The following is a 24,421-nucleotide window of genomic DNA, read 5'->3' as shown; positions in this document are numbered from 1 at the left end:
CAGGCAGAGTAGCAAGCAGGGGGAGAAGCTGGCTCCCAGCTGAGCAAGGAGTCCAATGTGGGACTCAATCCCAAGATCCTGGAATCATGACCTGAGCCAAATGCAGGTGCTCGACTGAACCATCCAGGAGTCCCTGGGTTGGCCTTATATTTGCAAAATTAATTGCCGGAAAAAACTTCAGAGCTAGGATGAAGATATTTCTTCTAAAGAGCATTTCCCTTTCTATTGGCTACCTGGGCACTAACTATTCTGAACCATTTTTGTCCAAGTTCAAGACTTGAGGTTTTCTGGACCACACAGTTGGTTGTATAGTCCATGCAAGGTCATTTGAGAACCAGCTTACTTCTGGCTTATCCTTATGTTGAGGGCTTTGTCTTCCCGGGTCCCAGCTTAATGTATTTATGCTTGAGGTATCACACCTCCCACCTGGGGCAGGCCCTGGGTACCTTCTTTCTTGCCATTTGATACTGCTTAGTTTCTTCAGGATCAAAGTGGCCTCAGGTTTGAGTGCTGGACTTATCATTCTGGGTTCTCACCTTCCCCTAGGTTTTGGTCTGGTAATTGCTTATTGTACTATATATTTTTTTTCTTTTACTTTTTCTTTTCTTTTTTTTCTTTTTTTTTTTTTTTAAGTAGGCTCCATGCCCAATGTGGGACTTGAACTCACAACCCTGAGATCGAGTCTCATGCTTTGCTGACTGAGCCAGCCAGGCACCCCTGCTCTTTATTATTAAGAAGATTACAAATTTCCTTTTAGATATTTATGGTATGATGGTGAATAGATATTTGATTTTTGCCCCTGGTTCCTAGTACACATTCAGAAATACCCTTGGAATCTCCAGAATGTGAAGTGTCCTTTATATGTTAAATGAAATAACTGGGACTCTTTATATGTTAAATGAAATAACTGACTGGGAGCCTGGGGACTGATCAGTAGAAAGACCAAGGCATGATTACAAGATTGGAACTTTTAGCTCCATCTCCTGACCTCTAGGGAAGCGAGAGGGCCTGGAGAGTGAATTAATCATTAATAGCCAATGATTTGCTCATCAATCACCAATAGCCATGCCTACCTAGTGCAACCTCCATAAAAACCCTGAAGTGATAGGTCTAGAGAATTCTGGATGGGTGAATGCACTGCAGTGTGGGAGGGTGGTGTGCCTAGAGCAGTCCCCCAACCCACACCTTGCCTTATACATCTCTTCCGTTTTCCTGTTCGTGAGCTGTATCCCTTCTACTAAACTGTTAGTAGTAAGCAAAATGCTTTCCTGAGTTCTGTGAGTTGTTCTAGCAAATGACTGAACTTGAAAGGGAGGAAGGCTTGCATGAATTCCCTGGCTTTGTAGCCAAGTTGGACAGAAGGATGAATAATATGGAGACCTAATACTTGTGATTGGCATTTGAAGTGAGGGCAGTCTTGAGGGGCTGTGGAGTCTCAAACTGTCTCCAAACCTGTGGAGTCTGAAGCTAACTCTGGGTAGTTAGTGTCAGAATTGAATTAAATTGTAGGGTACCAGACTGGTGTCTGTGGAGAATTGGGTAATTGCTTGGTGTGGAAATCCCCCTCCCCCCATTTGGTATCAGAAGTGTTGTGACTAAAAACGACTCAACATCCAAACTTCCTAGCCTACCATTATCAGAAAAAAGAGTCTTCTTCACCTGCCAATTGTTACCTATTCTTCTAGATTCACTTCAGCAACTAGATTTCAAGTAGCTTTGTCTGGTCTGTTCTCCCTCTGCCTCCACTCTGGACCTCTGAGGAGTAGGTGTCCTGTGTCTCTGGCCATTTGCTCACCATGGAGTCCTGCTGTCATCCAGTAATAGCCTCCCCACTACTGTGAACACCAGTGAACATATCTGAGGCGCCTCTGCCTCCCCTGAGTCCTCAAACCAGTCCAGTCCATAAAAGTTGAAGAGAATTGGCTGGATTCCACATTCCCGCACACTAGAGACTATTGAGGTGATGGCAGCCCAAGACTGTGGAAACTGCCAGCCTGGTGGGAGATGACCTCAGGAGAGGCTCTGCACTGCCCACTGCGGCCCTCATCTGCCCTGAGCCTGGGAGCCGTGCCTGGCCCTGCCTCTTCACAGGCTGGAGATGGTGCAAGGCCATCCTTCCAGCCCAGCCATGGCCAACTCTGAGAGAACACTTGGAAGCCAGGACCTTATGCTTCCTCATCAGCCTAGAACTGAGCCACACGCCTGAGTCCTCACGGCAGAGAAGGCAGGCACACGGAAAGGTGAAGGGACTGCAGCCTCTCCTGTGCAGTGGGGGACGAGGCGATGGGGTCCAGGGGCCAGTGACAGGAGCGCACAGATCTGCAGAGCACGCAGAGCCGGTGTCTACAGAAGGCTGCGTGCAGCCCTTGCAAGCTTTAACTACAAACATGCCTATGGTGCCTAACCACGGACATGTGCTGGTGACTTCTAATCTTGTCGGAAGACTGTCACTGACAGCGCCCAGCAGCTCAGTGAGTGGCCTGTTCACCTGGAGGCAGAGGCTGGAGAGGCATCCAGCAGCCCCATCCTGGGTCTCAGACTCCATACACTCTTCTCCTGCCTGGTGCTGAGCGTCGCCAGCGGCCAACACTCCCAGAAGGAGGGGGGCTGACTTCTCTCCAGGACTCAGAGTGCTCTTTGGCAGGAAGGAGAACCAGTTTGGGCTGGTGAGTCTGTCTAAGGAAAGGTACCAGTAAGGCCTCTCTCAGACTGCCCTTGTCTCAAGTCCTGGGTTGGGGTGAGGGTTGGGGGGAAGCATCCCATCCACTGACACTGCAGAGCCACGGAGCACACAGAGGCCCTGTCCTGAAGTCCCGCACAAAGCCAGTCTTTTCTCTGCCTGTTTTTCCCAATCACAGAATCAAAGATTTACTCTCTGGCAGAAGGGCTCTTAAGGACATCCCTGCAACCCCTCCTGGTGCTTAGTATTCCAGGGACAAGCCTTGTACGGCAGCCCCTTTTCTCTCTGGAGCAACCTGATTCAGAAACCGCTGCTTCATTAAGAAACACTTCCTAGGGGGGCACCTGGGTGGCTCAGTGGGTTGAGCCTCTGTCTTCGGCTCAGGTCATGATCTCGGGGTCCTGGGATCGAGCCCTGCATCGGGCTCTCTGCTCAGCGGGGAGCCTGCTTTCTCCTCTCTCTCTCTCTGCCTCTCTGCCTACTTGTGATCTCTGTCTGTCAAATACATAAATAAAATCTTTAAAAAAAAAAAAGAAACACTTCCTAGGATGTTCAGTTATTGCTTGCTGCTGGGCTTTCTCCTTCTTTTTCTCCTCCTTCCAGGTCCTGCAGGAGAGCCCTCCCAATCCCAGTGGCACCCCCCAACTCCATCCTCTGCTTGCTCAGATGTGGTTCTAACTTGGAATCACAGAGGGAGAGGGACCAGCTTATGACCTTCCCTGGCTTCCCCCAAACATTCTCCCACTTGGACAAAAATGCAGCCTGGGATGCTAGCCTGGTGCATGAAACCCCCAAGTCTTTCTCACCTGTTCTCTTATTGTTTGGTTGTGAAACTTTCTTCCTTCTTTTTGAATTAGTGGGGTTTCGGATCTGCGTGGTCAGCACACCCTCGTGCTCAACTCTGCTGGGCCCAGGCTGCTGCAGCACACTTTGCCTCACCTTAGGAGTTGGGCCCTTCCAAGCCACAAGCTGGCCGCACCTTACTGCCAGGACACCCGGGAAAAACACTTGCCTAAGCTTAAGAGAATTCTCCTGCAACAAGAAATGACTCAAAATACTCAGGGTGGAAAGAATGAGTAAAAACATTTTTATGAAATTTCCCTGACCATACATGGTATTCTCTGCCTACATAAGACCAAATTCTCCAGGAGGCAAATATCTGCTTTTGCCTATTCACTTTATCCTAAATGCTTACTAAGCCTTCATTGCTGGTATATCTGCAACATTGGAACTTCTCGGAAAAATGAAGATTTATTCACTGAATCATTTTTGATTGAGTTTTAAAATTCACAGCTGTCTATATTTACCCCCAAAGTGAAAGGGCTGTTCTCTACCCGAATGTCTCCATAGGAACCACAGTCAGTTACAACTCTTTACCCACTGGGCAAGGTCTGAAGTATAGCAGAGCCATTCAGAAAGCAAAGGGTGATGGGGGATTACCGTCTTTGGCAGCTTCGCCTAAAGCCTGTGTTGCTGACAACACTCCACTGTCTAAATTGGATCAGTCACTGATTAATTCATTTGTTTATTAATTTATCTTATTTTTTAAAAAATATTTTATCTATTTATTTTGACAGAGACAGAGAGAGAAAGAGCACAAGCAGGGAGAGTGGCAGGCAGAAGGAGAAGCAGGCTCCCTGAGGATCAGGAAGCCCCATGTGGGGCTCCATCCCAGGACCCTGAGATCATGACCTGAGCTGAAGGCAGATGCTTAATGGACTGAACCACCCAGGCACCCCAATTCATTCATTTATCTAACAAAATACTTACTTAGCATCTTCTGTGTGCCAGACCCCTGTGCTAGGGCTATGAGGAGGACAAATTTATAATCCCTGTCCTCAGGGATGACACAGTTTAATGAAAGATACCAGTAAGGAAACTGGTAGGTATGCTGTTGTATTGTGAGAGCCATGGGAACAGAAAGGAAGTCAGGTTGGTGTGAGGGTATGTTGAGGAACTGGGGGATAGAGACTCAGGAGAAGGCTCTCTTGGAGATAGTGAAATGTGAGCTGACAAAGCTATGGATGAGAAGGGAGGGACAGAAATGAAGAATGTGGCAAGTGCAACCTACCATTAGGGCCAGGCAATCAGGGAGGTCTGGCTGGGACATGAGGGGTTGGGTCACAGAGTGAGAGCTAAGCCTGAGGAGACAGACTGGCTTCTGAGGACTTGGCACATGCCAACCTCCCTATAAGGCAGGTGTTTTTTCTTGTCTTTCATTTCAAACATTAAAAAAAATTATTTAGAGAGAGCACGCACATGCACACAGGTGAGCAGGGGGAGGGGCAGAGGGAGAGAGAGAATCCCAAGCAGACTCTGCACTGAGCGTGGAGCCTAATGAGGGGCTTGATCCCACGACCCTGAGATCATGACCTCAGCTGAAATTAAGAGTCAGATGCTCAACTGACTGAGCCACCCAGGCGCCCCTCTTGTCTTTCATTTCAGAGGAAACTGTTGAGTATTTTGCCCAAGGCCAAACAGATAAGAAGTAGCAGAATGACTCTGTTGGATTCCAAAGCTCATACTCTTCACCTCCAAGCTCCGCTGCCTCAGCTCGCCTGGAGGACGAGGAGGACAGACAGCGTGGGCACCATGCTAGGGAGATGGAGATTGGTTTAGAGGTGAGAAATAGAGAGATCTGAGTTACAGCAGCAGAGACAGAATGAACTAGAGGGAGATCTAAACGATATTAAGGAGTTAGAGTTGACTGGTCTTGTTAGAAGTTGGTTGTAGGCGGAAAGCAGGAAGGGCTGGCTACATTTCCAAGCACCGGGTGCTTTTCACTGGGTTTGGGACCTTGGAGCTGGAATCTCAGGCGTCCAGTTCTGAACATGGTCTGTGACATCCAAGGCGAGATGATCAGAAACAACGGGAAACAACAGGATGGAGCTCAGGGGAGCAGCTGAGCTGGACAGAGGTCACTCAACTGCTCTACTCATCGGCCACAAAATGGGAATAACAATTGTGCCTACTTTGTTAGCTTGTTATGAGGATTACCGAGTAGAGAGCTGGAGGCGTACTTAATGCGGAGTGGACACCTTATAAAGGCCAGCCACTCGTGTTTCTGTCACTGTCGGTGATCACTAAAACCGTGTGAACCGAATGTACAAAGGACTGAGCAGCAGTTTCCAGAAAGAGAGGGGGAAACTAGGAGAGTTCCCGGTTGGGGAAGGAAGAGACCCAAGTATTCAGGGCAGAGTGATCAGGAGGGTGAGAGCCATGGAGAGGTCATGCCCTGAGGGGAGGCTGACCCACACTTTCTTTTCTTTCTTTTTTTTTTTTTTAAAGATTTTATTTATTTATTTGACAGAGAGAGATCACAAGTAGGCAGAGAGGTAGGCAGAGAGAGAGGAGGAAGCAGGCACCCCCCGCTGAGCAGAGAGCCCGATGTGGGACTCGATCCCAGGACCCCGAGATCATGACCCGAGCCGAAGGCAGCGGCTTAACCCACTGAGCCACCCAGGCGCCCCAGGGCCCACACTTTCATTTGACAAACTGGTGGGGTCCGTGTCAGCTACAGTGCTTTGTGCAGACGGGAACAGCAGTAGACAAAACAGAGGCAAAGGGTGGCCCACTGGCACTCACGGAAACTTCAGTGCAGAAGGGAATCCTCCAATCCAAGGAGGAACCACAGAACCCACAGCCTGTCAGCCTGGGAAGAAAGTTCCTTGATCATCTGTCTGGGAGCTGAAGACACCCTGAACAAATGACTTGCCCTGGGAATCACAGTGAATAGGATACAGGGTCGTAGCTCAGTCTTCTTTGGACAGATGGAAACTTAGAAATCACGTTGCACCTGGGAACTGTGGTGAAGGCCTGTGACTAGTTCCCTCCCTCCCTCCCTCCTTCCCTCCTTCCTTCTCCTTCTCTCCTTCCACCCTCCTTTCCTTCCTGAGATTTATCTGGGGGTGGGGGGTGGGCGGGGGCTGAGGGAGAGTCTTAAGCCCACTTAGGGTGGGGACGGTACTTGATCTCACCACCCTGATCTCATCACCTGCGCCAAGACCAAGAGTCATTCGCTTAACCAACTGCGCCACCCAGGAACCCCAGCATGCGACTATTTCTAAGGCACTCAGCACTGAGGAAGTTTGTTTAATAATTTTTTGCTCCTAGAGCCTTGGGAAACCCGAGTCCCAGTTCTGGGTCTTCACTTCCACGCGACTGCCACCTGCTGGCCACATGTGAGAAGTGTGCTTCAAGGAGCGTCCACGCACAGGTTTGCCTCCTTTTCCAGCCGGCAGGAGTGAGAATACATTTGGCGAGTTGCTATTACAAGGAGGAGACCAGTGTCAAGGATCTTCCTGATCAACTACCTTCTATCTCTGATTCCTGTGCATCTCCTTACCTCTTTCATCACAGCCTGTTTAAAGCCCACTGTTGAAACACAAAAAAAGCACATTTTATACACGATTTCTTTGAAAAGAGCCAGTTGATAAAGGAATGAATGTTATGTGCTCTGGTAGTGTATGTACTGCTCAATTAAGAATGACTGTAGCGTAGGGCGCCTGGGTGGTTCAGTGGGTTAAAGCCTCTGCCTTCAGCTCATGTCATGATCCCAGCGTCCTGGGATCGAGCCCCGCATCAGGCTCTCTGCTCAGCTGGAACCTGCTTCCCTCTTTTCTCTGCCTGCCTCTCTGCTTGTGATCTGTCAAATAAATAAATAAAATCTTAAAAAAAAAAACTTAAAAAAAAAAAAAGAATGACTAGTGTAGGGTACCTGGGTGGCTCAGTGGGTTAAGGCATCTGCCTTAGGCTCAGGTCATGATCTCAGGGTCCTGGGATTCAGCCCTGTATCGGGCTCTCTGCTCAGCGGGGAGCTTGCTTTCCCCTTCTCTTTCTGCCTGCCTCTCTGCCTACTTGTGATCTCTGTCTGTCAAATAAATAAAATCTTTAAAAAAAAAAAAAAAAGAATGACTATAGCGTCTTCCATGGGAGTCTGCTCTTCAAGGCCAGGAATCCAACCCACCTGTATGTGGGCCCCTGAGGGAAGCACCAACCACCACCCCCGGCACCCGAGGGGAGAGGGTGCCAGGCCATGCCAGGGCAGACATGGAGTTTCTGAGGGTCAGGCAAACTGGGCCATTAGAAAGGAGTGTTCCCCAATGACTTCCTATTTAAAAACAAACAACTACGGCAGACTGTAAATAAAACGAACAGTGAATAAAGTGTGGCAGTTGAAGTATATAATTTCAGGGAAATAACATATATTTTAAGAATATTCAGCAGACTTTTATTTTAAACTCTCCTTTGACATCAGAGTCTTGTGACTGTTTTTCAATGAAGTCACATGGAGAGGTGGACTCTTACATAGCCAGAAATCACATGAAGTCACATGGAGAGGTGGACTCTTTACACAGCCACATCCCTGCTGATATGGGTTAGCTCAGAAGAGGAAAGTAAAGGCACAAGGTTCTATGGCACCAAAGGTGTAGTTTTAAAAATGAGATCTTGGGGTGTCTGGGTGGCTCAGTGGGTTAAAGCCTCTGCCTTTGGCTCAGGACCCTGGGGGGCTCTCTGCTCAGCAGGGAGCCTGCTTCCCTTCCCCTCTCTGTGACTGCCTCTCTGCCTACTTGTGATCTCTGTCAAATTAAAAAAAAAATTAAAGGGACGCCTGGGTGGCTCAGTGGGTTAAGCAGCTGCCTTCGGCTCGGGTCATGATCCCGGCGGCCTGGGATCGAGTCCCACATCGGGCTCCTTGCTCCGCAGGGAGCCTGCTTCTCCCTCTGACTCTGCCTTCCACTCTGTCTGCCTGTGCTTGTGCTCGCTCTCACTCGCTCTCTCTCTGACAAATAAATAAATAAAATCTTTAAAAAAAAAAAAAATTCTTAAAAAAAAAAAAAAAATTAAAAAATGAGATCTTATGGTATTAGCATGACCCTGAAAAGGGCATGAAGAAAACACAATTATTTTTTATGGTAATAATAATATTGTCCATCCTCAGGTTTTTGACTGTTTCTCAAAAGTGGTAAAAATGTTAAAAGTCTTGTTTCTGTAATACTGGAGAGAAAGGACAGTGTGGTGGTGAGGACTTGGTTGATGGGGTCAGCCTGCCTGGGTGTGACCCACAACTTTCCCACTTACTGTCTATGAGACTTTTGGTGGGCTATTCAATTGTTCTGTGCCTCAGTTTCCTCACCTGAAAACTGGGGATGATAATAGTACCTACCTCTCAGGATTGTTCTGAGGACTGTGTGACACGATTGCAGAGCTTAAAACCATGCCCGGCACACAGTCCTCACCAGTCACTGGTAGCGATGACTAGTTGTCATTCCTGGTATTATGACTGCTGAGTCAAAGCTCTAGGGGTGCCTGGGTGGCTCAGTGGGTTAAAGCCTCTGCCTTTAGCTCAGGTCATGATCCCAGGGTCCTGGGATTGAGCCCCGCGTTGGGCTCTCTGCTCTCTCCTCCTCCATCTTTCTGCCCGACTCTCTGCCTACTTGTGATCTCTATGTCTGTCAAATAAATAAATAAAATCTAAAAAAAAAAAAAAAAAAAGCTCTAGCCGGACAGGGACTTCGTTTCATTTGTCACTATACACTCAGTGCCCAGCTCAGTGCCTGCTCTTTTAGTAAATGAATGAATGAAAAATGTAAACCATTTAAAAATAAACCAACAAAGGACATTATCAGAAAGGTGAGAGAACACAAGGGTGCCTGGGTGGCTCTGTTGGTTAAATGTCTGCCTTTGGCCCAGTCATGATCCGTGGGGCCTGGACTGGAGACCAGTGTAGGCCTCTCTACTCAGCCCGGGAGTTGGCTTCTCCCTCTGCCCTTCCCCCCGCTTATGTGCTTGCTTACTCTCTCTCTCTCTCTTTGTCAAATAAATAAATAAATAAAATCTTGAAAATACAAAGTGAAAAGACAACCCTCAGAAGCCATTCTGGTATCCAGAATATAGAAAGAACTCTTACAACTCAATAGCGAAAAGACAAGCCAATTTCTTTTCTCTTCTTTTCTTTTTTTTTTTTTTTTAAAGATTTTATTTATTTATTTGACAGAGAGAGATCACAAGTAGGCAGAGAGGCAGGAAAAGTCTCCCTGCTAAGCGGAGAGCCCGATGTGGGGCTCGATCCCAGGACCCTGAGATCATGACCCGAGCTGAAGGCAGTGACTTAACCCACTGAGCCACCCAGGCGTCCAACAAGCCAATTTCTAAAAATGGGCCTAGGACTTGAGACGGTATTTCTCCAAGAAAGAAATATAAATGACCAAGAGGCACCTGACAAGATGTTCAACATCTTTAGTCATTAGGAAAATGCGAACCAAAGCTACAGTGAGGTACCGCTACTCCACCATGCCCTAAGATGGCTGTTAAAAAAAAAAAAAAAAAGGACAATGACAAGTGTTGGCAAGGATGTGGAGAAATTAGAACCCTCATATATTGCCAGTAGGAATGGAAACTGGTGCAGCTGCTGTGGAAAACAGTTTGACAATTTCTCGAAAGGCTGGACAGAATTAATCTATGACCTGGTGATTCCACTCCCAGGTATACACCTCGAAGAATTGAAATCACGCACTCAAACAAATACAAGTACATGCAAGTTCATAGCAGCACTATTTACAATAGCCAGAGAAGGAGACAGCCCAGATGTCCATCAGTGGGTGACTGGATAGACAATCTGTGGGATATACACACGATGGAATATTATTCAGCCACAGGAAAGCAGGTACTGGCACACGCTTCCACGTGGATGAAGCTTGAAACCGTGATATGGAGTGAAAGTAGCCAGATGCAAAAGGTACCATATTGCATGATTCCATTTGTATGAAATATCCAGAATAAGTAAATCCATGGAGACAGAGTAAGGATTGGTGGTTTCTAGGGTCTGAGGGGAAGGGCCAGGGAGCAAATACATGGTACATGGGGTGATGAAAATGTTCCAGAGCTGGATGGGGTGGTGGTTCACACAACACTGTGGGTATACTCAGCACCACTGAATTATTCATTTTAAAATACTTTTTTTAAAAAAATATATTTTAATTATTTATTTGAGAGAGAGACAGTGAGAGAGAGCATGAGCGAGGAGAAGGTCAGAGGGAGAAGCAGACTCCCCATGGAGCTGGGAGCCCGATGCGGGACTCGATCCCGGGAATCCAGGATCATGACCTGAGCTGAAAGCAGTCGTCCAACCAACTGAGCCACCCAGGCGTCCCTGAATTATTCATTTTAAATTGGTTAATTTTGTTATGTGAATCTCACCACAATTTGAAAAAACGCGTTTATGTGGAAAAAAGGAACTAAACCAAATCTGATTAATTTCTTTCTTTTTTAAAGACAATATTTATTTATTTGAGAGAGAGAGCGCACACAAGCAGGGAGAGGGTAGAGGGAGAGAGAGAATCCTAAGCAGACTCTCCACCGAGCGTGGGGCCTGATGTGGGGCTCCATTTCACAACCCTGAGATCACAACCTGAGCCCAAATCAAGAGTCAGATGCTCAACTGACTGAGCCAACAAGGTGCCCCAAGTCTGTGATTAATTTCTAAGTAGATCATACTCCTTAGTATTAGGAAGCCACGTAACCTCACAGAACCCAGAACCCTAAGAAAAATTAACAATGACATTCTTGTCCATTGTCAGTCTCTCTCCAGGTCTTTGAGGGGCAGGGGAAGAGATATCACACATTCAAAGACTTGCCCATGTCTGTCCTGTCACTTAGGACCGCTGTTTCCCTGAAGTAACATTTCTAGAGGATTCCACTAGGTTAGTGTGGTACAGTTTGCTCAGCCATTAATGCTGCTGTTGTACTTTGTGGCTGATAAACCACACTTGAAACTTCACTACACAAAACACGATCATTTTATTAGCAAGTCAAATTAATCCTAGGTTCTAGGTCAATTAGACAAAAATGTTATTCCCCAAGTGACCATTTTTGTAAATTCACAAGCATTTCCATTTTATCATAAATTTGTTTCTTATCCCTACGTGTTCATTTCTTAGCAATTTTTATGAGATGGTATAGTGATTTTTTTTTTTTTTTGAGATGGTACAGTGGTTTTAAGATATGTCCACAAAAATTTTGCCTGTTTTCTCTTAAGGGGTGAGCCCATTTTCTCCCCCACCTTCAATGAACAGGGTAAACAGAAGTGACAGTGTGCAACTTCTGAGATTAGATAATAAAAAGTAGTGGGGCCTCCTCTTTGCCCGCTCTCAGATCACTCTGGGAGAAGCCAGCTGCTCTGTTGTGAGGACAGTCAAGCAGCCTGTGGAGAGGCCCACGTGGTGAAGATTCAAGGCTTCCTGTCAACAACCAGCTGTAACTCACGAGGTGTGTGAGTGAGCTACTTTGGAAGCGGGTCCTCCAGGACCCGTCACACCTTCAGATGACCTCAGCCCTGTGAGATATCTGGAGCTAAAACCACTCAGTTAAGGTTCCCAGATTTCTGACCCATAAAAACTGTGTGAGATAATAAATGTTTCTTTTGGAAGGTGCCTGGGTGGCTCAGTTGGTTAAGCATCTACCTTCAGCTCAGGTCATGGTCTCAGGGTCCTGGGATCGAGTCCCTCAGCAGGCTCCCTGATTCTCCCTCTTTCTCTGTACTCTCTCTCTCTCTCAAATCAATAAATAAAAATCTTAAAAAAAAATTTTTTTTTAGCCACTAAGTTTTGAGGTAATTTGTTATATAGCAATGGATAATGAATACAGATGGATTGATTAAACAGCTTTTGTAGATTACTGCAAAGTTGGAATATAACAATTTTCATTTGGTCTTCAAAGCAGCATTTTGAGGAATTGAGGAATTTTGAGGAATCATCTTTCTCTGCCCAAGTTCTGTAGCTGCTGTGGCAGGGAAGGGGGACACGGTGGGGGTACGCTGCTGGACGTCACCCTTCTGCATGGCCTAGCCAGCCCATCCTTGAGAAGAGGGGATGGGGACAGGTGGGACAAAGAAAGAGAGACCAAGCGCTAGAGAAGGAGGGGCCGACAAAGGGCAGATAGGGGTGAAGGCCCAGGGAAATCTGAAGTCCTGGCTTCTCCCAGCTCTCTTAGGTCCTACTAATACAACCAATACTTTATACTTTACAAATATTTAAAAGAAATGTGTGGTCAGTAAATTAGTAATTTGGTGAATTGGGCACTCAGCAAATTGGTCGTTTGGCTAATTGATTTTTGGCAGGCATATCTTTGGCAAATTAATTTGCAATGATTGATCTGCTTCTAATAAAGTCATACATAGTAATTTTTATGATCCTAAGATAATTGATTGATAAAAAAATACCAATATATTTACACACACATATGTATTTCAAATTCCCAACAGAACTCATTAATTTCTTCTGCAAAACTCGCTGTGACTTTGACCTTTCTCTTGTCTAGGAAGGGAGACCAGTGAGCGATCCCTTCCGTGGCTTTCGACTGCTCGTCATGATTAAGTCCCTGCCTGCCACCAGTTCCTGGAATAGCAATCCTCCCTGGGAGGAAACTGCCATTTTTCACTTCACAGAAATCATAAATGGAGATAAATTCCAGGCAGGGCCACTTTGAAGAAGGCCTCCCTTAATTTTAATTTTGGCTCTCTAATGTTAAATGGGATGATCATTAAAAGAAATTCTAAAGTCTTAATTCTAGGGGAAAAGAAAACCCCTGAGAAATTAGTGGACATCAGTACCCTTTGCCTGGTTATTTCTACTTCAAAGTGAACAGGCAAAGAATGGACAGCCAGAATCCCCTGCCCTGAGGACTGGAAAACAGGAAAACTGGCGCACAGGGTTCTCTTCCAATCTTTCAGAAGAGAAAAGTTGCCACGTGGAACCATACTAGAGCCTGAGGGGAAAGGAAAAATCAGGACTAGCCTCTCGTTCCAGCTGTTGTCCCCCGCTGTCTTCCTGGTGGGCCCCTGATAATAGGGAGCTGAGATAACCCATCTCTGCTGTATCCTGTTGTAACACTTGACCTACATACTACATGAGAGTAAAATAGTGATCCTTTTATGACACTAAATTTGGAGCAGTTTGTTAGAAGCAATAGGCGACCACAGCATCCACTCTCTGTGTGTGTGGCCTTCCTGTCTCTTACCTTCCTCCAGGAAACTTTCCTTTTTTTCTCCCCCTCCAAACTCTCTTCCTTGGCCCTAAGAACTCTCAAGAAATAAAAGATTATTTGATACATACAGCTTCCACCTAGCCACCTGGGCTGAACAAACCAGTTATTTCAGATTCTAATTCCAATATGATGACTGTCGTATAAGCTTGGATATATACAAGATTCACTCATCTCCATTCACTCATTCGACAAATAGCTAAGAGGCTGCTTTTGCTGGTACTGTGTGGGCACCAGGGGTCCAGTAGTAGACAAAGATGATGAAGTCTCACGTCTCAGGGGGGCTGACTTTCTTTTTCTTTTTTTTTTAAAAGATTTTATTTATTTATTTGACAGAGAGAGATTACATGTAGGCAGAGAGGCAGGCAGAGAGAGAGAGGAGGAAGCAGGCTACCCGCTGAGCAGAGAGCCCGATGCGGGACTCAATCCCAGAACTCTGGGATCATGACCTGAGCTGAAGGCAGAGGCCTAACCCACTGAGCCACCCAGGCGCCCCGGGGGCTGACTTTCTTACTGTAGAGCACAGACACTAGACAAGCAAATGAATGAACAAGGTAATCTGAAAGAGGTTAAGTGCAGTGATGGAGCATGTTGGAGAGAGCCCGAGGGGGGGCAATGGAGGGGAACTGGGGACACGTTAAAGAGTGTGGTCCGAGGCCTCTCTCTGAGGTGATGTCTGAGCTAAAGTTTGAGAAGTTGTCCATCAATCCAAGGCCTGGGGGAAAAGCCTTCCAGAAGCTTTGCTGGACATGGCAGGTGTGTAGAGTTTTGTGCAGGTGCAAGGGAAAGCTATTTTTTTGAAATGATTGTTCTGGCTGCAATGGAAGAGTGGCTTATAGGAGGCCAGGATAGAAGCGGAAGTTAGCAGAAAGGATGGGAGGTTAGCCGTGGGCGATCATGGTGGCAGTGGGGACAGAGAGATGGAAGTAGGGACAGTGCAGAGAGGACTCAGTAAGGGTGGACAGGGTGGCAGGTGAGAGAAAGTAGATCATTTGGTACTAGTTCTACACTTTTTACTGGAGCAGTTGGGTTGGCAGTGGCACCTTTTACTGAAAATAGGAGATAGGGTAGGATTTGGGAAGAAAACTAAGAGTTCTGTTTTGCCTATAAATTTCAGATGTCTGGGGAGATTTGGGGGGAAAGATTAGGCCAGAGACACAGTCTGGTACCTGAATATTTAACATAGATGTGGTGTGTAAAGCTGGGAACTAGACAAAAATCATGTGGACAGAAGGTGTGGGTAAAGAGATGAGAAGTAGGCTGACCCAACAGTAGGGTAGAGAAATAGGAGAAAGTAGCAAAGCGAGTCTAACAAACATGGCAGACCCAGCTTGAGGGAGGAAAACTGAAAGTTGTATCACAGAGCCTCAGAGAAGAAAACCAGTTGCCTTGGGCCAGTTGGGTCAAAAGTAGCTGAGAGATCAGGTAGGAAGAAAATGGAAAAATGAGTAGCTGGAGGGGAACTTGGGGTCAAGGAGGAGTTTGCACCCTTAAATGCTATCATTTAATTTAATTTGGGGAGGCAGGTCTCTTAAATCTCTTTTAATCCATAGATGAAAGCCCCCAAGGAAGGGCTCTTTTTTTTTTTTTTTTAAGATGGGAGATACAGAACAGATTTGCATGTCACTGGAGATGATCCTCTAGAGAGAAAGAGAGGCTCTGTTTATGAGAGGGTTTTATGAATGTGTTTCAGAGAATAAGAAGAAGCAGGAGAGCGGGCCTGCGGTAGGAGCAGGGACACTCAGTTGAAATGGAAAAGAGGGCAGAGAACATGGGTCATAGGCCAGGCAGGTTGGCAGATTCGGAGGTGGGGAGGTGGAGTTCTCAATGAAAAAAGAGGTGAAGCCGTCACCTGGCTCCAGCTCCGCTGACCCCCACTGCAAGGGAAGGAGTCACTTTGCCTCCTAAGCCTCTCCACCCCCTTGTCACTGGACTCTCCCTGGGAATTCTACCTTCCCTGCAGCCTTCTCGGGAGAGCGATGTCAACTACCCCCAGCCTCCTTCCCCTCCTCCTTCTGAACTATTCCTTTTCCTTCTCAATACAAACACAAGCAACCCTCCCGCCCCCAGCCCCAGTGCTTGGCATAGTACTTGGCACACTGCAGATGTTCAATCAATATTTGTTTTTTAAAAACAAACCAACCCTGACCTGTTACGCTCTACCACCCACCCCTGGCTTCTCTTCCATGACTGTTGCCATCACCCTGGGGGAACTTCAGCTTGTTTTTGCAATTTGGTGTCCTCCAACTCAGAGAAATTCCTCTCTGATCCTCTCTGTCTGGTCGACACTGTTAGAACCACATCTGAGACCTGTCAGATCTTCCCTCTCCTGCCTTGGGAGGATTTTCAGTGGGAGCCCACCCGGTTTTCTCTCCCTGAGCTTCCTTCCGTTCTGCCCAGCCTGTGGAATAGCTCCCCCTAGTGGACAACTGCACACACACGCTCTATTTCCCAGTTGCACCAAGACACTTTGAAGTCCCTGGTGAAAGAGTGTAATTCCTTCATTCACCAGACATCCATCTCTTGAGCACCTGCTATGAGTCTGGTCTACCCGAAATGCTCTTGGAGCTCATAGTTTCACTGTTATCACAGGAGGAGACAACAAACCAAAAAGGCAGTGAGAGGGATGCCTGTGTGGCTCAGTGGGTTGAAGCCTCTGCCTTTGGCTCGGGTCATGATCCCAGGGTTCTGGGATCAACCCCCCACATCCCGCTTTCTGCTCAGCGGGGAGCCTGCTTCCTCCTCTCTCTCTGCCTGCTTCTCTGCCTACTTGTGATCTCTGTCTGTCAAATGAATAAATAAAATCTTTAAAAAAAAAATAGAATAAGATCCTGATTTAAAAAAAAAAAGGCAGTGAGAAAGCGACACGCTTCTCTGCCTCTTTCAGGATTCAGGGTGTATAGGCAGAACTCCCTCCCTCTCTCCCTCATCAACTATGCAACAAGGACCTACCTTATGCCGGAGACTGGTCTGAGAACATAAGGTCAGAAGTGGTAAGAAGTGCACTGAGGGGTGCCTGGGTGGCTCAGTGGGTTAAAGCCTCTGCCTTCAGCTCATGTCATGATCCTGGAATCCCAGGATCCACCCCCCCCTCCCCGCATTAGGCTCTCTGCTCAGTGGGAAGCCTGCTTCTCCCTCTCCCACTCCCCCTGCTTGTGTTCCCTCTCTTGCTGTGCCTCTCTCGTTAAATAAATAAATAAAATTTAAAAAAAAAAAAAAAAAAGGAAAGGGCGCCTGGGTGGCTCAGTGGGTTAAAGCCTCTGTTTTCGGCTCAGGTCATGATCCCAGCATCCTGGGATCGATCCCCCACATGGGGCTTTCTGCTCAGTGGGGAGCCTGCTTCCTCCTCTCTCTCTGCCTGCTTCTCTGCCTACTTGTGATCTCTGTCTCTCAAATAAATAAATAAAATCTTAAAAAAAAAAAAAAGGAAAAAAGAGAATTGCCTGTAACTATGCTGTGCATTCTGGAGAAGACTGCTCCATGGCTGGGGGGACCCCAGAGGGGAGGTGCAGGGTGGTACAAAGGAAGGAGGGCTGACATCTGGGCAGGGCTGAAAGGCAGGAGAGAGACAGCCTTGGAGAAAAAGGCATAAGCTAAGAAGTGATGATGAGTAGGAGTGGTCATGTGAGCCCCATGGAGGTGGTGGCAGGGAGGGAGGCTCAGTGCCACCAAGCAGTCTTTTTGGGCCATTTGACTATGTTTCCTAACATGAGTCTACTGCCAGATCACTGCTGCGCCACTCGCACTCCATCCCGCACTCCATCCCCAGCTCCAGTGCAGTGACAGCTCTCTGCTGCTGGGTCTAACCTTTATTCAGGTCCCTCCACTACCCTACCCTTCACTGCTGACCCCTCCCCGGCTAGGAGACACTCCTCCAGCTTGTAATATATATATTTTTAATTTTTATTATTTTTTGAGGTTTTTTTTTTTTAATTTATTTGTTTGACAGACAGAGATCACAAGTAGGCAGAGAGGCAGGCAGAGAGAGAGGGGGAGAAGCAGGCTTCCTGCTGAGCAGAGAGCCCAATGCAGGGGGATCCCGGGATTCCGGGATTATGACCTGAACTGAAGGCAGAGGCTTTAACCCATTGAGCCACCCAGGCACCCCAGCTTGTAATATTTTAACACAGCATTACTTCTCACCACACAAGGTCCACTTTCCCAAACACATCTGCAGGGCTCCAAAAACTAAACAAATGGCAATGCTGCTGCAGGAAAAACAGACCAACATCAATTTCAACACTGCCTCTGAAAAACAATTGATATTTGAAGTCCCCCTCTGGACCTTGGCTGGTCTTCCCCAGGATCTCACATGCACACCTGAACCCTGGTACCTACCTGCTCCTTCTGCCCCTCCCAGGCTTCCCGGATCTGGGGCTTTACCCACCTGCCATTTTGGACACGGAAATCCTGATATTTACTAACGTCCACACATTCCTACTTCATGGACCTCTGTGTCTCAGCCTCCTCAGCCCTGCCCATTCCCCTGTCCATAGGCTACCTCATTCCCCACATCCAGGCACTTCCCAATCCTGTCCATTCCTTCTTCCCAGGGCCTCTGTATTTGGCTAGATGGTGACATTCTTACTTTGTTGTCTGACCAGCACGCAAGGCCTTCCAACTGGCTTCCAGACTTGGGTTTCCCTGTGATTCTGATCTGGTGTGGACACTGCCACCCAGGTAACCTCCTGGACAGAGTGCCCACGACTCCATCTGGCATTCAAGGTGCTCCTCGGTCTGGTCCTGGCCTACTCTTCTAGGTCTTCCTGGGCTAAGACATCTACCAAACTTCCACTAAATGATCTACCTGTCATTCCTCTGATACATCTTGTACTTCTGTATGTCTGGGCCTTTAGTTTATACCATTCCTCTTTCCAGAATGCCCTCCTCTGCTCCTTTCCACTTTCCCAACTCCTTCCCGTACTCTAAGGTCAGCTCAGACACTACCTTCTCAGCAAACCCTTCTCTGCTCCCTCCTGTTGAAAACAGAATCTTCCTTCTCTGAACCACTATAGGAACAGGGAAGGAAACAACATCCTATAAACACCTGCCATGGGCTCATGTTAAAATCATATGCTTAGGGGCGCCTGGGTGGCTCAGTGGGTTAAGCCTCTGCCTTCGGCTCAGGTCATGGTCTCAGGGTCCTGGGATGGAGCCCTGCATCGGGCTCTCTGCTCAGCAGGGAGCCTGCTTCCTTTCCTCTCTCTCTCTCTGCCTACTTGTGATCTCTGTCTGTCAAATAAATAAATAAAATCTTAAAAAAAAAAAAAAAGCATACACTTTGGGGACACCTGGATGGCACAGTCGGTTAAGCATCTAGCTAGTTTTGGCTGAGGTCCTGATCTCAGGGTCATGAGCTCGAGCCCCATGTTGGGCTCCATGCTCAGCCTTGAGTCCACTTAAGACTCTTTCTCCCTTTCCCCCTGCCCCCCCCACCATGGATATGCATGCATTCCCTTTCTCTCAAATACATAAATAAATCATTTTTTTTTTTAAAAGGCTCACACTAGGGCAACCCTCTTGGGTCCCCTCCCTTTTCGGGAGCTTTGTACTATTGCTCAATAAACTTTGCTTTGTTGCTCACAATAAATAAATAAATAAATATATATATATATTTTTTTTAATTAAAAAAGATCCCTTAAAAAAAATAAAAACCTATGCTTTGGAGTCAGATCTGGTTTGACTCTGGTTAGCTGCATAACCTTGGGAAGCATACATAATATCTCTGTTCTTTGATGTTCTTTGATGCTCACCATTCATTCCTGTGAGCATTTGAATACCTAATACATGCCAGTCTCTGTACTCTTGTTGTTCTTTTGGGAATTAAATGAAATGATGCATAGAAAGTAGCTGGCACAGAGGAGGACTGAATACACACAAACGTATTAATACTACCACTGTTCAGTTTAGTTTCTTTCTTTTTTTATTTTATTTTATTTTTTAAGATTTTATTTATTTATCAGAGAGAGAGAGGGGGAGAGAGCGAGCACAGGCAGACAGAATGGCAGGCAGAGGGAGAGGGAGAAGCAGGCTCCCTGCTGAGTGGAGAGCCCAATATGATGCTCAGTCCCAGGACTCTGGGATCGTAACCTGAGCCAAAGTGAGACCCTCAACCGACTGAGCCACCCTGGCGTCCCTCCAGTTTAGTTTCTCAGAAGAAGAGTTTTCTGGGTAATTTCTGGTTAGTGGCGAGTACCACATAAGACACAGAACCAGAGGGCACCTGGGTGGCTCAGTCAGTTAAGTGTCTGCCTTTGGTTCAGGTCATGATCCCAGCCAAGGGCCTGGGACCGGGTACCAAGTCAGGCTCCCAGCTCAGCAGAGAGTCTGCTTTTCTCTCTGCACCCATCCCCCTTGCTCCTGTGCTTTCTCTCTCTCTCTCTCACAAAAATGAAAATAAATACAATCTTTTTTTTTAATAAGTAAAATCTTAAAACAAAACAAAACAAAAAGACTGGGAACCAGCCAGCGCTGGACCCCGGTGGATCACAACAAATGTTAAATTACCACGTGGCTGATGTGAAGTACAGAAAGTGACTGTCATTTTCTAAATAACTTGCCAATCAGACGGAACCAGCATCTACCATCTGCCAAGGCTCTCAGGATACCCAGCAAAGTTCTTTGTGACTAAGAGAAAACTGCTCGGAGCTAGTCTGTCTAGTTCTCATGATCAGCTTCTGTACCGTGTGAGTAGGAACAGACCCAGCGGCCCCCCTACCTTCATACTGGACTTCCAGGTGCATCGTGCGCAGCACCTTCAGGACGCATTCCACGATGCTGGGGTGGGTGGTTCCAATGATTGACTGACGAGACAGACAACAGCACAAGGGGGTTACTTAAGATCTAGTACACCTGGAAGAAATGAAGAGCAGGCTGGCCAATGGCTGGGCAGCCTGGCCAAATGGGGAGAGGGAGGGTAATGGTGAGTCAGTTGGGCCCAGGTGGCGACCTGCTAGAGGAGCAGGCACAAGTCGGCTCCCTTGGTGGGGGGAAGGGTGGATACCGGCTAGGGAGAATCGAACTCCTCCAGGATCCTAAATCTTCTCTCCTTCAGGACCTCACCTGATTGGGGAACCCCTCTTTTCTACCTCTTCAATCTCTATGTGTGCATCGGTTCCTGTCCATTGGCATGAACATCCTCAAGCCCACCTACTTTGCACACAATTGTCCTTCAGCTTGATCTTCTCTTGTTATTGCCCTTTTCCTCTCTCCACTCCTAAGCCTCCCAGGAGCCCAGGGGAAGCCACTTCAGCCTCCGTGCCTCCTTTGACAGGCTGCTGCAATTTAACTTCTCCTGCCATGGGACCAACATTCACCCAGACTTTTCATGTGGGGACCATCTTTCTGTGCTACCTACACTTAGCCTCTCTATGGTATTTGACCCAGCTGGTCATGTTGTCCTTGTCAAAACTCTTTTCCCTTCACTTTCACAGTCCTGGGTTTTTTCCTGTTTCCTTTTAACACCTTACATTGCTCTTTACCAAAAAGGCAGAGTGGCCTATGGAAAGACTAAGAACTCTGAAGTTAGGAAGAGTTGGATTTAAATGCCTGCTTAGTACATACCTCTTCCTCCATGTGTGGCCTTGAGTAAGTCACCGAATGCCCCTCAAGGTTCAGTTACCCCATCTTTAAAGTGTCTGCCTCCATCAGCTATGGAAGACTAAGAGATTGTGGAAGCCCCTGGCACAGTGCCTGGCAGATAGGAGGCACTTAATAAATGGAAACCAGAAATAACAGTGACAATCAGCCATCTTGTTGGCCCATCTTGCTCAGCTGTCTCGTAAATGCTGGCAATTCTCCTCTTACTTGGTTCATTTTACCTGGCTGACCTCACTCACTTCTGTCATTTCAGTGATCCCGTCTCCACTCAGGAAACTCAACTGCCATCCTCCTCTCGGGTCTCTTTTCAGACTTTTATTTTCTACTGTGTGGTGGGTGGGGTGTCTACCAGATGTCCTTAACAGTAATCCTTAACTGAGCTAGCACTCAGACTTACTTGGGGAACTTAAAAAGAAAAAGCATCACCAAAGGCCTCCTGAATTACCAAAAGTCATTACCAACGGTCAGAATCTATGGGAGGGAGGCCTAAGATTTTTTGTTTTGTTTTGTTTTATTTCTTACACAAATGATCCATTAACATCTTCTGCAGCCAGCTGGGCCTGCTCCTTGGATGGCGCTGGGGAGCCACCAAGGCTCATGGAGTCGAAACCTAACTCCTCCCAAGTCCGATGGGTTCTCCTGCTCTCTCTTGGTGGTGCACACAGCTCAGCTGGCTGCCAAGCCCCAAGTGGGCTATCACGTTTGATGGCTTTTCTTTTGTTGCCCCTTGTCCCAGGCGCTCTGCCTCAAAAATGCCTGTCTGACCCAGTTGCCTCTGTTCCCACTGCCACAGGGGAGGCCTCACCATCCCTCTACACTCCTGTCTCCCTAACTCCAGCGTGGAGCTGTTTTGAGAGCTTTTGCTAAAGGATCCTAAGACACCTCTTGGAGCCTCTTGTCCCTCCTGACTAGCACGGTGTTTTCCTGTGGACACCATGTCCCAAATCAGATCCCACTCACATTCCAGGGCACTGAGAGGAAACCAGGGAGAGAGAGAAGGAGCTTTTCCAAGCCCTGGCTATCTGGCCTCTCCCTCCGATGCGGTCTGCAAAAGCACTGTGATCCCTTCCCTACCAAATTGACTCCTGTAAGCTTTTCTACAGTCTTTTCATCATCCTTGTTGCTTGTCTCCACCACTTTTAAGCCTGCCAATATCTTTCTGATCCTTAAGTAAACAGGACAAATCACTCTGCTGGGAGACATGAACTCTTTGCCCCGCCTTGGCCTTCTGGAAGTGACGCTGATTGAGTAGCAGACACGCCATGGGAGGCTGAGCGAGCTCTGTTTCTCATGCCTGCAGGAAGGGCAACCGCGGCAGGTAATTTTAAGGCCAGTGTGTTGCATCAGAACCATGGACGCATGCAGCCCGGACCCACCTGCGCAGTTCTGAGAGTCTGCAGGGACAGCTGCTGAGCTTTAGGTGACGCACAGGGCAGCAAAGCTATCAGACCTTTGTATACTTGGTTCTGGTACTTGGGATTTCCGTGGACCAAAGAATCCAACAGAACCTGCACTTCTTCCTGGGTCTCTTCGGATTTCGACTTTGCCAAGAATTCTGCTATGGATCTCACGCCTGAGCACAGAAGAGAGGAAAGGCTCAGTTAGAAGGGATAAGGAACACAATCCTTACTCAAGGTGACCTAGTATGGGCAGGGGGGACGACGGAGATGGGTGAACCAGGCCCATTCAAGCAAAGCAGAATCAAGGCTCAGTTCTCATGTTGCCTCACTGTCTTGTTTGCTTCGTGGTTCTGTGACCCGAGGGTGTGGTTCGACACAGGCATGTCAGCGTGTCAAAATCTGTTCTAAAGTTTAAAATGGCTCTGCGAAAGGCACAATTAAACATGGGTTTTGGGATTGCTGCCTGATCATAACACATGTGCAGCATTCAGCGGGGTTTACAAAATGTTCTGACAAATGTTGCCTTGTTTAATCCCAGGTTAACCTATACCAAGAAGGAGATGTTAGTCCCATATTACGGATATATACACTGAGGCCCAGAGAGGCCATGGGGAGACAGAGGAGAACCATGATGAAAAGTTCTTTTGAGGGCGCCTGGGTGGCTCAGTGGGTTAAGCCGCTGCCTTTGGCTCAGGTCATGATCTCAGGGTCCTGGGATCGAGTCCCACATCGGGCTCTCTGCTCAGCAGGGAGCCTGCTTCCTCCTCTCTCTCTCTGCCTGCCTCTCGGCCTACTTGTGATCTCTCTCTCTGTCAAATAAATAAATAAAATCTTTAAAAAAAAAAGGTTCTTTTGAAAAAGGGGTGTGTTGGGGGTGGTATCTTCTCCATCCCCCTCGATCAGAGCACTTGATGGCACATAGGACATTTACAGGGTTATTTACCCTTCTCACCACACTGTAAGCTCTTTGAGGACAAGGACTGTATTTTATTCATCTTTGTATTCCCAGCACTAGATACATACACGTGTGTGTGCGCGCGTGTGTGCCCATATTCATTGATTTTATTTCCATTTTATTTCTAGAGTTATTCATAACTCACTTAATTTCACAAAGGATTTTAGGCAATGGCTTAATAAATCTTTGTTGAATGGATGCATGAAAGAAGATATATTTAAAATGGAGAAGTATTTCCAAAACTACCATGGAAAGATTGGAGCAAATGATGAATCAAGAAAATCATAAATCTGACTCTCGTGGTGGTGACATGGACAGGAGCTAACTGACTCCACTGTACAAAGTACTTCCATGCAACCTTTTCCGAGAGTGGTGCTGGGTGCCGCCACCATTACACCCAGGCCCCTAGGAAGACATGGCCTCGCCAACCCCATCCTAACACAGGACCCACCATAGCTTTCACAGATGAGCTCCTTGTACTTCCTGCCATAGTTTGCAATAACCTGAAGTAGCTTGATGGATTCCTTCTTGTCCTCCTCCTTGATCTCCTCCAGCCCAAGTATTTCCAAGAGTGTTAGGACGCCTCCAACTTCAAGAAATTCTATAAGGTACCGATTACTGTTCAGGGGAATACAAGAGGAGAAATAAGACATTTGTCATGTTCCTTGGCACTCACCTTTCTAAGGGGTCTCAAGGTCCTTCCTTCACAAACTTTACCCAGGAAGTGTTCATGGGCAAAGTGACACG

General features: G+C 47.2%; 1 protein-coding gene across 18 annotated transcripts in view; it reads right to left on the bottom strand.

The window, feature by feature from the left end:
• Positions 1-24,421, bottom strand: part of ARMH1 (armadillo like helical domain containing 1) — a 51,313-nt gene that overhangs the window by 5,872 nt on the left and 21,020 nt on the right. For all 18 annotated transcript variants that reach the window (XM_082687303.1, XM_082687312.1, XM_082687310.1 and 15 more), the window contains 3 exons: positions 24,126-24,292; positions 22,696-22,892; positions 20,439-20,523 (listed from right to left, as the gene is read on the bottom strand). In XM_082687303.1, the coding sequence (XP_082543429.1) occupies positions 20,439-20,523; positions 22,696-22,892; positions 24,126-24,292 (449 nt within the window). The remainder of the gene's footprint in view (positions 1-20,438; positions 20,524-22,695; positions 22,893-24,125; positions 24,293-24,421) is intronic.

Source organism: Mustela nivalis (genome assembly GCF_964662115.1).
Source record: "Mustela nivalis genome assembly, chromosome: 10".
Lineage (NCBI taxonomy): Eukaryota > Metazoa > Chordata > Mammalia > Carnivora > Mustelidae > Mustela > Mustela nivalis.
This window is presented reverse-complemented; position numbering and strand designations above follow the sequence as displayed.